Genomic DNA, 14,132 nt, shown 5'->3' with positions numbered 1-14,132 from the left:
TCTCAAGCTTGCAGTCAATTAGTTTAGCTTAGCACATGGATTTGAAGTAAGGGAATAATTTGCTAAGCTCCTGCTATTTCCTTAAAATTGTACAGAAAAAAAAGTATTTAACACGTCATTTTCACAGGTTGAACTGTAGAGAACTAAGAAGGGGCTATTTTAAAATATTTTTCTATTTTGAGTCATTGAGGAAAAAAGTTCATGTGGAAATACTTGTCATTAGTAAAACCATAAATCAGTACTTAGATTTATTTTGAAGACAAAATTAGATTTCCCCCCCTAAACTTTACATCTATCAGTCTATTTCCTGTGCCACTTATTCAATTTGGGAAATAATCAAAATACAACTTGATAGACAAAAGTATTTGGCCACAGCTGCATTGAATTCAGGTGTTTTGTTCAGACTCATTGCAACAGGTATGTAAAATCAAGCTCCTAGCCATACAGTCTCCATTTGCAAACATTTGTGAAACAAATACGTCGTTCTGAATAGCTCAGTGACTTCAAGCATGGTACTGTGATGGATGCCACCTTTGCAATAAGACGGTTTGTGAAATTTTGTCCCTGTTGGATATGCCGCGGTCAAGTATAAGTGATATTATTAGAAAGTGGAAGCATTTAGGAACAACAGCAACTCAACCACGAAGCAGAAGACCACATAAAATCCCAGAGCGGGGTTAACGCCTGCTAAGATGCATGGTACATCAAAGTCACCAACGCTCTGCTAATTTCATAGCTGAGGAGTTCTGACCTCCACTGGCATTAATGTAAGCACAAAAACTGAGTGGCCGGAGCTTCATGGGATGGGTTTCCATGACCGAGCTGCTGTATGTAAGCCTCACATCACCAAGTTCGATGCCAAGTATTGGCTGGAGTAAAGCACACTGATACTGCACTGTGGAGCAGTGGAAACGTTCTGTGGGGTGACCACTTCTCTGTTTGGCAGTCAGATGGACGAATCTGGGTTTGGCGGTAACTAGGAGAACAACACCTGCATGACTGCATTGTGCCAACTGTGAAGTTTGGTAGAGGAGGGATAATGATACATAGGTTTTTTCAGAACTTGGGTTAGAGAAGAACAGTCTTAATGGTTCAGCATATCTCAACCTCCCTGAGAACCTTTGGGGTGAAGTGGAACTGAGATTATCAATGTCTTCATCAAAAGGGCAACTGGACTTGACTGAGGTTCTTGAAGATGTTTCGCCTCTCCTCCAAAAGGCTTTCTTTAGTTCTAATGTGACTAGGGCCAAAGTTGAAATAGCCTCTGCTGACCATCCACATGATAATGAACTGGCAGGTCACCTGAAAGTTGTTCACAGCTGAGTCACCTGGGTCACTTAAGAGTCTGAGATTACATCTAACATTAGTGCCTGACCTCATGAATGCCCTACAGAATGAATGGACACAAATTCCCACAGAAACATTCAAAAATCTTGTGGAGGCTTTCCAAGAGGAGTGGAGGCTGTTATAGCTCTAAAAGAGGAAGGGGCAAGTCCATATTGAAGCATATGTATTTGAATACCATGATTGTGTAATGGTCAGATGTCCAAATACTTTTGTCCATATAGTGTATTTTTGATGGTCTTGTTTGCTTTTGTAGGTACATAAAGATAGCAGTATTATTCAGCCTTTTTCCTAAAGCAGATAAAAACATCAAGACCCTGATACAACTCAAAGGTGTCGGAGTGCTTTACATGAACAAAGCACAAAAAGGAAAAGATTTTTCAAACATGTATTCTTTAGCTTTACTTTGTAGGTTTAAGTTTGGTTTTAGGCTTGTCCAAAACCTGAGAGTCAGACCCCAAATGGAGCTGAAACATGGTTTCAGCATCTTCAAAATTCTAAAAAATGATAAACACTTTAGCGTGTTAGAAACAAAGTAGATACGCAGATTTTCCTGCAGTTCGACATTGTCATTTTAGCTGTTTCCAGGAGTGGTGTTTAATGTTAATATTTACAGTGCAACTGTGGTGGTGGTTGGAAATGTATTATCCCTAACTTTGATAAAAGCATGTCAACATGTTCCTACTCCTTCAAAGCCATTGTGTATGTGCATGTGTCTGTTAAGTTTCATCCACATGTGTGCAGACAGGCACACTCCGTGAAATAACCTGAATTCTTCTGCTGATAGCATAATCCACTGCTCTCACCCTTACAATACAGCCGCTGTTCTGTCCTAGTGCATACTCTTACACACACACTCAGTGGTTTCACTTCAAACAGCATCTTTGACTCAGCTAGATCAAATGACGCTGCAGTGGCCTGTATCAGAGGCTCACTTTGCTGAAAAAACAGAGATGGATGCATTGCAGCTGGACTGTAGAAAGCAGAGCGAGTTTTTATTTGCTGCTTAAAATTTTGCATGACCTTGCTGCACTGCTGTTATAACTTCAACCTGCATTCCTCACCCTCCCTCCCTCGCTGGTCTGTCACTCTGCACAAAGCTTCCATATCAGATTATGTCACAGCTATGTTATGTGTCCGTTGACGTAAAATAAGCCAGAACAGGTGCTTCTTTGTTTTGTTTTTTTCTTCTTTGGAGGCCTTAGATTCCCCCCTGGAGCACTATTGTTGGTAGTTGCATTAATCAGTGACATTTAAAAGTGTTTATGAGTACCCACAAAGGAAGTATCAACCTGCAGAGTACTTTGTCATTGCCACAGCTGCTGGAGAATTCCATGCAATTTTGAATCTGATTTGTCATCTTCATTCATAGCCTGTACTACTGAATGAAGACCTTAAAAAGTATTTAGGCATGTACAAGACGAAATAAGCAAAGAGATTTTTCACACAAAGCAACAGATCCTCACTGGAGCTTTATGTATGTAATAGTTTAAGAAAATTCCAAATGATTAAAAGTACTTCAGAGTCAAATAAATAGTTGCATAAATCATAATGTATGTCCACAACTGATATCATATACAGTACTACTGATTTGGCTTGATATTGGATGAGCACATGCTTTAAGGGTTCTCATGGCTGTTTCAGACTAGGTGCATGGCAGCAGTGTCAGAGCTGTGTCACTGCTGGATTTTCATTTTTGCATGCATGTTCACAAGGCAGGACTTTCAAAGACAGTCTGGCTGCCGACCGTTCATCTCTGATGGCAACTCTCAAATGCAATTTTCATCTGAGACGCCGTATATCTGTGAACAGAAATACACACTTAAACTTTTAAAAAAGGATCTGAGTGTAAGGGTTAAGGTAATGGTTAGGATACCAGAAGTTAAAAACTGGTAAACAGTCTGTTTACAGAGAACAAGCTTGTCCTCCATAAAACTCTTTTAACACTGCAAGCGTAGCTTATGTAGCTTTGTTAGCTGCATAAGGCACAGAGATAATGGAGTTACTAACAAATGTAGCTGATGCTAAGCTCATAAAGTGGCTATGCACATTACATGTATACGTGATCTAGGTAGCTTAGTTAGCTTAAGCTTTATTTGCTAAAGCTAACATTGCAAAAGAATACATTGCATCTCTTATACATACATCTCTTGCAGACTGAATAAGATTATCCTCTAGGGTTTTCCTACCTTTACAAGCCTTCAGCTGCATAGAAGCATCCCCACAGCATGATACTGCCACCGCCGTGCTTCACAGTGGGGATGGTGTGTTCGTGGTGATTTAGTCTCATCATGCCAAAGAACTTTCTTCCTCTTGACGATGGTGTTTCCCACATGCCTTTTGGCAAACTCAGTCAAAGTCAAGATTTAATTAGATTTTTCTTCAACTTTTGCTTTCTCTTTACCACTCTCCCATAAAGCTTTGACTGGTGAAGAACCTGGGCAACAGTTGATGTATGCAGAGTCTCTCCCATGTCAGCTGCAGAAAGTTGTAACTCCTTCGTAGGTGTCTTAGGGGCCTCTCTCATTTGTCTCCTTCTCGCACAGTCACTCAGTTTGTGAGGACGCTCTGCAGATTTACAGAAGCACAATTTTCCTTCCATTTCTTGATAATGGATTTAACTGAACTCCGGGGGATGTTCAGTGCCTTGGAAGTTTTTTGTATCCATCCCCTGACTTGTGCTTTTTTAATAACCTTTTCTCTGAGTTGCTTGGGGTGTTCTTTAGTCTTCATTGTGTAATGGTGGCCAGGACAGTGACTGAACCTTCCAGACACAGGTGTCTTTATACTACAGTCACTTGAGACACATTCACTAACTGTGGGACTACTAGCACGTTTTGGCTAGACCTCTGTTGAAAACAGTCAGTCACTTTAAATCACAGCATATGTAATCATAATTACTGATTCTTTGTCTGAACATTTTCCTTTACAGTCTTTTGTTGTCCTCTAGTTGATTACCCTTGTCCCTTACTTCTCTCCTATGGGGAGTCAGTGGTTTGTATCCTATCCTATCTCATCTTACTTGTAATAACATCTCCCCTCTTTAGCACCTGTAACCTCCAGGAACCTTTTTTGGATTCTAGATGAGGCTTAGTTTAGGGGGGAGGAGAGGATGGAGCAGAGGAGGAATTAAGGGTTATAATACAATAGGGAGGAGAAGAGGGAAAGGGGGGTGGGTGTCAAGGATAGTGACAAAGCAAATAAAGAAAAGGAGTGTAATGAAAAGAGGGAGGGAGGAGGAGGTGGGGTGAAGTGTGTGCTTAGCCATGGCCTTCAGCTGTGGAGTTCCTGTTGTTGTGGGGCGGGAGTTTCCCTCTGTGTGGCCCAAGAGGGAAACAGCAGAGGATGTCCAAGAATGCCCAGGCCTCGAGGTCTTTCCTCCCCTGGCTTGTATTTTATATGAATTTATTCCATTTAAATATAAATCATGTGACATTGCTGTCCTCTTCCACTCTGGATGTCAGCCAATGCAACACTGATGCAATAACATTTCAGCAAAGAGGCGAAAGGAGGGGGAAAATTCCTCCGGGGCCGCAGGGATATCTGCTCTTAAACAATCCGTCCACCCTTGCATCAGATTGGACTACACGTCCCAACATGCTCCCCCCACAATAAGGGGCGGGGACCATAAATCGTGCCAGCCAATAGCTTTGTGTCTGGGGGATCTGTGGTTGGTGTGTTGCACAGCAGCTGTTGTCAATGGCAACAGAGGTTTGCAGGGAAGCATGAGCTGGACAGCTGGTAGAGGGTCCCTTAGCCCTCTGCCGGGAGTCACATGGCCCCCTTGGCAGCCAATCCCAGCTCTCCACCCTCCTCTCTCCCTCGCTGCCTCTCTCTCATTTGCTTGTTCTAGCTCTGTTGGGCTGCAGCAGGAGGGGGATGGGAGGAGGGAAGTGGAGACAGAGAGGGAGGGAGAGGAGGGGAGGCTAGGGGGCCAGCTTACACAGGGAGCGAGTGGAAGAGCTCGAGAAGGAAAAGCGGAAAGCGGGAGTCTCTTCCCCCTCTGTGTGGTTATCAAGGAGAGAAGTGAGGATCCCACACACGCCCTGTCTGCCCTCCAGCCTCCACCCAGAGCAGCAGGACAGAGGAGGAGACGGAGAAAAGGACAAGAGGGGAGTGTTTGGCTGGATGTATCAGACTGTCACAGTCAAGGAGAGACAGAAGCATGCCTCTGTGGAGAGGCGCAGCAGCAGTCGGCTGCCAGGCTGCCTCGCCTGTGTGAGGACAGCAGGATCGGATTGTTGTTGGGAATACTGAAAAAGGAAAAGAAAAGGAAGAGGAAGCGGGATATCTTGTGCCATGACCGGGGACGGGAGGAGTGAGGAGGCTCGTTGAAATCATGGACCAGGTGAGGATGGAGAGGAAGAAAGGCAGGGGAGGGGACCACTACCTTCTCCTCACATTCATAACTTCCATCATCCATCTTTTTTCCAGGAGGGCGCAAACAGCACAGCATGCTGCTTATCTTGCAGATGTGTTTCTCCTTTCTCTCTCTCTTTCCTCTAAGGGCTAGGTTTCTCTCTGGGGGGAGGGGGCCGGCATTAATGATGTTGCCATCAAAAAGCCACCTGCAAGTGTCCAACCTCTGGATGGATGACACAGCTGTAAACTTCTCCGGCTGACCTTAGTTGCAATAGCCCAACAGTTAGAAAAGGAAGGAAAGCATAAAAAAGAGGGGTGTGGCTGAGTTATGTGGGTCATAATGCGTTCTAACTTGCAGAAATCTGCATCCTCTCTGTGAGTCTGGATAGAGGCGGGAGGCGGGTTGTCATGCAACAGGGTTCACCTCCTGAGCTGTGTGTGGTTGTGTTCATTCACAGAGACTCAGATGAGTGTGGGCTGCTTTGTAACATTGTGTACTCATGTCAGAGGGTGTCATCTACACCTCCTTTTGTTTACAGATGTAGAAATTGATCCTTGATGACTTGAACCTTAAATATCTGCAAAAACAGTCTGCTTTTGTGTATCATTACTGAGTTTTATTGCCATGTGATGCTTTTGCTGTCATTAGGTGTTGTTTCAAGGTTGGAGACAACCAGCTGAGAGCTCAGACACCCTGCACGAGTCTCCCCTCTGTCGCCCTCTTAGTCATTGATTACCTCATCCTCCCCCTTCCCTCCTCCTCTTCAATGCCTCCTCTCTTGAGGTGTGAGCATCAGGTTTGAGATTAAGTAGGAGAAGCAGATTAGAGCATGACACACCCCAGCCCAGCCCTTCTTTGGGTGAATTATGCATGTGGTCCATAAGGGGAACGTCTCAAGGGGTGATGTTAACCCCCCCAGTTTAGGAGGGGTGATGTCGTCACTGCTGCTGGTCAGACTTTGTTTGTCACTTAACCTTATTTGCAGAAATGAGAAACCATCTTGCATGCACACAGAGTAAGCAGTATACTGAATAAACATGCAAAAGCACATGTTCAGGTCATGGCCACAGTGTCTAATATTTTTAGTGTCATTGCACAATCTGCACAAAAAGATGCAATCCTGGTTCTTACAGCACAATATACAGAAGCTCACATGAAACCAAAACTATTTATAAGACTGCGCAGTGCAGAGAAATGCTGACATGGCGGGGCTCTTGGTGCATTGCTTAGGCTGGGTCATTTTGATAGATGGGCCACAGTGTGACGTAAAGGACAAATTTAATTACAGCACTTCCTGTTCATGCTGTAAGTATGTATTATTGTCCTATAGGGATGTGGCTGTGAGGTTTTATCTCTAGTTTTGTTTCCTGAGTTAGACTTCACGCCCCTGTGAGGAGGTTTTAGCTGATTGTGAAAAAGACTGAAATGAATAGTTACATCACTTTATGAGCTTTAAAAGCAAATAAGACCATCAGTGAACACATTGGTTATTTCTATAAAGTCATTTATGATGCTTGAAAACTGTGCCATGGGGTAGATGTCAGATGAAGTGAGTTGTAGCAAGCTGCCATAGAAGCAAAGATTCCAAATGAATGATAGATTTGACTGTTGAAGAAATAATGTTGGACTTTCAAGGTAGATGTTGGATAGATGTCCCACTTTAGCGCCAGTCTCTCATGAGGTTTTGAGAAACTTATGCACGCTGATCCAAACCAAGCCATTCTGATTTACTTTGCCATCATCAGTTTGGCCGCACTGGACCAAACTGATGATGGAAAAGCCACGCCCAGAATGGTCTTTCTCTAGGGCAGGGCACAAGGCCACCTTCCTCGCCTCCAAGTGCACCATGGTGACTTTACCACAGTTCGTCATCAATCAGGGATACCTCGTAGACATGTTTAAGTAGCAACCGCTGCATCAAACTTTGAAATACCTTGAGACAACAGCATAGACAGGGATGATGTGAATGGACAGATAAACCAAACAGTGCTTCTTCTTCTTCTTCTGGGTGAATAAAACAATGCTTACTGTAGTGTCGCTATTAAGCATCGTCAGCTCAAAATGCTGCGTCATTAGCTCTACACACACCCTCAAACAGGTTGCTTGGTTGTGGTGGAAAAGCTAATCCCTTTCCGCACTGGACTGCCATGGACTTGGAGTCAAACCAAGTAGAGCTGAGCCGCTCAATGTAATGGAAAAGCCCCATCAGACTGCCCTTCTTCCCTACCAGTCCATCAGTGTCCCAGCCATGTGTAGCCTTTTTTAGGACTGATGCACATTTAGATTTTCAACTCAAAAGTATTTTAAACAAAATAAAGGCTTTACTTCAGGAACTCCATTGGCTCTCCTTCTATTGTTGTCCTGTGACAACTCCATTGTGCCTCTATGTACAGCATCCCTGAGTGGGTGGGGCCAACTCTCTTCCATCATGCTGTGCCAGGGCTAACAGTTGGACAGGGAGGGGTTCACGTGAAAAAACATGTATGAAACATGTTGGAGCTAATGAACAAGCCTGAAGGAATTGCTGTTCCATCAGTGTGAACACAGAGCTGAGAATAACAAACCCACATCATTACCCAAAGTTAAGATATGTTTGATTTCTTTCATTTCTGTGTATTAAATGTCCCATGTTGTACCTTTAAGGAGAAATAGGATGAGATTTTTTTTTCAAAAATCACTGCTTACACATGTACGTGAAAAGATTTAGCAGAGACAAGACACATGGTACAGAGGTGCAAAAAAAGACCCAAACTGAAAGTTCCTCACAGGACCTTTAAATCATCCTGATGTGTCAGCATGTTTCATTAGTGTAAGAAGCCTCTACTACCTAAGCGTTCCCTAATATTACTGTGTGAATGTAAACACAGCCCTGCGGTGTTTACTCTTGTCATGGAAAGGCTGCAGAGTTTACAGGAAATCATCATGCAGTATCTGTCTTTGTCTTTTACAAGGACAGACACCCACATGGTCAAACACACTGTGATAAGGAGGGCAGCGGCCCAGTGAGGAACAGGAAAAAGCTGCTTACATAAAGAAGTGTCTGTAAGTCGAAGCAAGTCAAGGACAGAAGTGCAGCACCTTTTTCTCCTCTGCGCTGCATTCTGGACTCCCAGCATGCAGCATTCTTATTGGCGGTGTCTTGTTTATAACTTTATAACTGACACAAGCAAAGTTCTCACCACAAAAACACTCGCCCGAGGACAGTTTAAACGCCAGACATGCTGCAAATCACTTTGGCTCATTAGTGCTTTTCGATCAATAGTTATTAAGGCAGGACTGAGCTCGGCTGTAGTGACTGCTCGGTGAACTCTGGATCTGAGGATGAGCATTGTAACCACATCCGTCATCTGAGAATGAGGAGTTTTACTCCAGAACAAGCAGTGAGAAAAGGGTTATAGAAATAAGCAGCTTTCATGGACTAAACTGCTGTTTTATTCTCTTCACTGAACTCCTTCAGTGAAGCTTAAAGTGTGCCACTGCTTCAGAGGGATTCCCTGATTCTGCTGAATGAGCCTCAGTGATGTGGACAGGGGTGATGCTGCTCTGTTTATGCCGCTGTCTGAACACGACTCCCTTGAGGCCTCAGTTTGGGCGTCGAGGCGACTTATGTCTAGCTGGACTATGTGTGTACATGAGCGTGTGTCTGTGTGGGTCCCTGTGGCTCTCAGCCAGAGTTATCTGGCAAATAGTTTTGTCTGTTTCCCATAGATGTGACAAAAGTGGAATGCAGTCAAAATTAGCTCGGAGCGCAGCGGGCATGGAGGGAGATGCTTTATGAGAGTGAAAGTGAGCGAGACAGAGGACAGGGTGTTATTAAGTTACAAACGAGATGGTGAGAGAGAATGTGAAAGACAGCAAGTGTGAGACAAGGAGGGATAAAAGAGAAGAATGAGTATGTGTGCCGTGTAGTGGAACAGGTGGTCTAATCTGACGCCCCACCCATGGTACCCCACAAAGCCCCCTGCCCACAGCTCTCCAATCTCTGGACTCTTAGGAATTTCTTCTTCTATTGTCCTGAGCCAATGAGACTGAGGCACTCCAAAGGAATGAACTCTGTGTGCATATTTGCATCTAAATTGAAATTAAACACACATATATGAGCATGTAGATCAATCCTTTCACCCGTACAGCTTCTCTGACCTGTTTCAGTTTTACAATGCAGGGAATAAAGAGAACTGCACTGGATATTAACCACAACAGAGAAAGAGAGTGGAGTTTGGATCTGATTCTGTAAAAAGCAAACCAAAGGAGGACATTCATGGACTCTTGAGCAGGGAGAATCAGCTTATATGATGCACATGCTTTCAAAATCAACTTCCTCTTGGCTTCTTTCGCTAACTTGGTCCTGCAGATTTGTTCTTTTACTGGGTTATCCATTAATCTGCCACCTTTGTAAACTTACAAACCATTGCCATACTAGCAGCTCAGGTCTCAATTTGCACACTAACTATCTTTAAGGTGTGTTCCTCATTGTATCATTGACTGAATGAGGGAAGTAATGCAAACCTTACAATGCCAAAATAAGCACTTTCAACAAGTCTTCATTTCTGCATACTTCAACAAGAATAATGTCAAATGCCTGTAATTGAAAACCTGCAGTTTATCACTTCTTTGCTTGCTTTTTTTTCTATTTTAATTCAAAAGAAATTACATCAGTGGCTGTTCTTACTTGTGATAATTTGCTTAAATGAACTCCATAATGTAAGGCACAAAAACACATTTTAAAAAGCCTTTTTGCTGTCACTTAGTAGCCTATCTTGCTTCCAGTCTACGTGTAATGTCATTATAGTGTCTCCTATTGCTCATCTTAATACCATCTTAAGACATCAGGGACTTACACACTCAAGGATTCAGTGTTTCCACTGACTGAGTCTGGGGTTGTGCAGTTCTTTGGCCAATGCTGAAGTCATCATACTAAAATGCTAAAGGGAACAGTGGTGACATGCCAATGTTTTGATAGAATAATGAACAATATGACATGTTATTGATGTTAAAAAATTATCTAATTAGCAATTAGCTGAAGATAGAGCTGAGTTTCTTCGTCCATGGACTAAATCTGGCTTTATGAAATTTAGACTTACTGATGCTTGAGTTGCTGATGAAATTAAACTATCAATCTGATGTGACAATGCAATACAAAACCATAAGATATGATACGAAATGATACAATACGATACGATACGATGCGGACCAAATGATATGGGTGATAGAGTATGTTACAGTATGATACATACAATGGAATATGATATTATACAATATAGAATGATATGATACAGTATGATACAATCCATCTTCTTCTGCTTATCCAGGGCCGGGTCCTGGTGGTAGCAAGCTAAGCAAGTTAACCCAGACATCCCTCTCCCCAGTGACCCTTACCAACCCCTACGGGGGTCCGAGGCGTTCCTTGGGAGGCGTCTCTCCTGATTAGTTTCTGCCTCACCTGAGGCATAGACTCACCCCCAACCTAGAGGAAGCGATCCACCATTTTCTGGCAGAGATCCACAGCTTCTGACTTGGAGGTTCTAATCCCAACCACTTTGCCCTCAGCCGCAAACTGTCCCAATGCCTGCTGGAGGTCCCCATCTGAGGAAGCCAACAGAACCACATCATCAGCAAAAAGCAGAAACGGTGTCCCTAAACCAGAAACCCTCCTCCGCTGGCTGCGCCTTGAGATCCTGTCCTTGAAAATCATAAACAGAATCTGAGATAAAGGAAAGCCCTGGCAGAGGCCAGCAGGTGCTGGTCCACTGTCCCATGGCCAGGATGAAATCTGCATTGTTCCTTCTGAATCTAATGGTTCGACAATTGACCAGAGCCTCCTTTCCAGGACCTCAGAGTTAACTTTTCCAGGGAAGCTGAGAAGTGTGATGCCCCGCTAATTCGGGCACGTCCTCTGGTCCCCCTTCTTGAAAATGAGGACCACCACCCCAGTCTGCCACTTCACAGGCACTGTCCCAGACCTCCATGAAACATTGAAAGGTGTACCAGCATTTTCAATGATATGATACAATATAGCACGATATCATACAGTAAGGTACAACATGATTTGATGCAATACGGTACGAAGCAAAATGTTGAGACATGGCTTAACTCTGAATGAAATGTTCTGATGCTTTACCATTGCATATCATACTTTACCATACATGTAAGCAGAGAAGCACATGCAGTACAGTAAAAAAAAAAAAAACATAAACAACTAAACTGAAAGCATTAACATTCTGCTGTATCCAGGTGTTAAAAATGTAAAATGGTACGCCACTCACAGTGTGTAAACCATGAATTCCTTCCAGGTCTTTATACAGAAATATGTCAAATAAAAAGAGTTACATCAAAACTAAGTTGTAATTAGCATGTCATCTTATCACAGTGTTCCCCAGATAACAGGGTTACACGATATGTCAAATGTAGGTGAAGTAGTCTGTCTTTGCGTGTGAGAGCTCATGTTCTTAATTCAGACTCTATTGGATTGTCAGGCTGTGGAGAACCAATCGGTCGATGCCTGCAGGCACACAATGGGCAGATTGTCCCGTGAATGAAACTAGGACACCCATCTCCTGGATGTAAACAGCTCCTGTTCAGCTCAGGATGACTACTTTGGACCTCAACCTCAGTGCACATGAGTGAAAGAATGAATGCAGGGGCGGTGGTAGGAGACAGTTGGGGGGGGGGGGGCTGGCGTTGTCGCCTCGGTCAAAGGGCAGCCCGTGTGGTTAAAGCCCTTCCTGTCAGCAGCACTTTGCATCATGGAGCGGGATGAGAAGCGGCTGAGCAGGGGTTAATGAACAAAACAGAGGGATGAGGTTTATCAGGAGCATGAGGCAGCCATCCAATTAGGAGGCTGTTTGTCCAATTAACCTGATGGGCTGTTTTCAGCCTGTTTCTGCTTTAGTCCATGACCCTGGGAGGCTGTTTCTACTAGTTTACCAAACTCTGCTAACTCTTTTACGTCCCTTAGTCTGATATAAATGGCAAGCTTGTTTTTGTGAGGATGTCAGCCTGGTATGAGCAGCTGTGTATCTGATGCCCCATGTTTCATCTCTTTGATCATTGAACAGACCTCAGAGCTGCTTTAATGTGTATGCCACAGCTGTATGTCAGTAATGAACTGTACATATAAGCAGCCATCATCCAAACTGATGAAGTCAAAACAATCTGATGTGAAAGTTTTATCTTGTTTTTCAGTGTCTCCTCTTCTTTCCCTCCCTTCATGTCTCTCATCCTGCCCCTGCTTTGCATCAGATTACACATAAAGCCGACCTTTCGGTGTTTAAGAGGAACACATTGTTCCTCTCAGTCAGTTTTTCCCATATTTGGAGCTCAGATTGCATCAGTATCATTTCCACAAATCCCTCTGAATCCAGCTGATGGGGATAAAATGAATTAAACTCACCACAGAGCTACTTCATTTGTGAATCCCCACCCCTGTAGGAGCTAAGCTGAGCCCCCTTGTGGCCTCCAGCTGCAACTGTGGCTCCACTTTTCTGTCATTTTCAAGAGGATTGAGGATTATCTATTTAGGGAAATCTCTGCACCAGAACAGATGGTGGGTTTTTCACAGAATTCAGACGAGAATAAGAGGATGATTGTTTGGTTTAATGATGCTGACAGCGCACTTTTATTTGTTTGTTTGTTTTTCTGGCTTCTCACCTTTTTAAATGCTTACTTTGCATGCTAATCAGATCAGTATCCTCTCTTTGACAGATTTACTTTTTTATGCTATCATTAAGTTAGCAGTTCAGTATAAATTGTCATCTTTATCTGTCTTTTGCATGTTGGTATTCCTGTCTTTCATTTGCACACTTAAAGTTCTGAGTTTTAGTGACTTTTTTAGTTTTGTGATATTAAGACAATGAAATTATCCTTTGGCTTGAACTACACTAACACCACCCTGACTCATTGCAGCATTTAGCATAGATGAATTGAAAGGTTTTGTGTTGATAAAAATGCTGGCTTTTCTGACTGTGTCCTTTCAATGTTCTCCTACCCTCCAAAAAGGAGAACACACTGCTTTAAGGCCATGTCTAGACAAACTTATCTCTGAGTTATAGGGCCAAGGAAACGTTGGGATTAGGCTATGATCCCCTCGCACATTCAGGATTAAGCAGTTTACAGTATATACAGTCAAAGGTGTGGCTTATCACTTATGTTGTGCCAAAACATCCCATCCTGATCCTTAAAACTACCTGAAGATGTTTTTTTAAAAGCAGAAGGCAAACATTTTTCTAACAAGACCTGTAAAAGTAACTTGAAATTTTAAAAAATAATTTTGAGAAAAAAGCTCACAGAAAAATGATGAACATCAGTGAGATCCGAGCAGGAAACAGCACAAAAAATACTTGTTTAGGGCAGGGAATTCAGTCAGTTAAGCTGATCCCAAAGCCAACCTTGATTTAAGATGAAAGCCGCTTAAGCTTCAACAGCAGAA

The 14,132-nt window shown here is 43.2% G+C and overlaps 1 protein-coding gene across 1 annotated transcript in view; it reads left to right on the top strand.

Moving 5' to 3' along the window:
- Positions 1-5,300: 5,300 nt before the first annotated feature.
- arhgap23a (Rho GTPase activating protein 23a) overlaps positions 5,301-14,132 on the top strand; it is a 96,503-nt gene continuing 87,671 nt past the window's right edge. The window contains exon 1 of the mRNA XM_041778546.1: positions 5,301-5,692. Coding sequence (XP_041634480.1) covers positions 5,684-5,692 — 9 coding nt within the window. The 5' untranslated portion in view covers positions 5,301-5,683. The remainder of the gene's footprint in view (positions 5,693-14,132) is intronic.

This window comes from Cheilinus undulatus, linkage group 21 (assembly GCF_018320785.1).
Source record: "Cheilinus undulatus linkage group 21, ASM1832078v1, whole genome shotgun sequence".
Taxonomy (NCBI): Eukaryota; Metazoa; Chordata; class Actinopteri; order Labriformes; family Labridae; genus Cheilinus; species Cheilinus undulatus.
The sequence above is the reverse complement of the archived record's forward strand: the minus strand, read 5'-3'. Positions and strand labels throughout refer to the sequence as shown.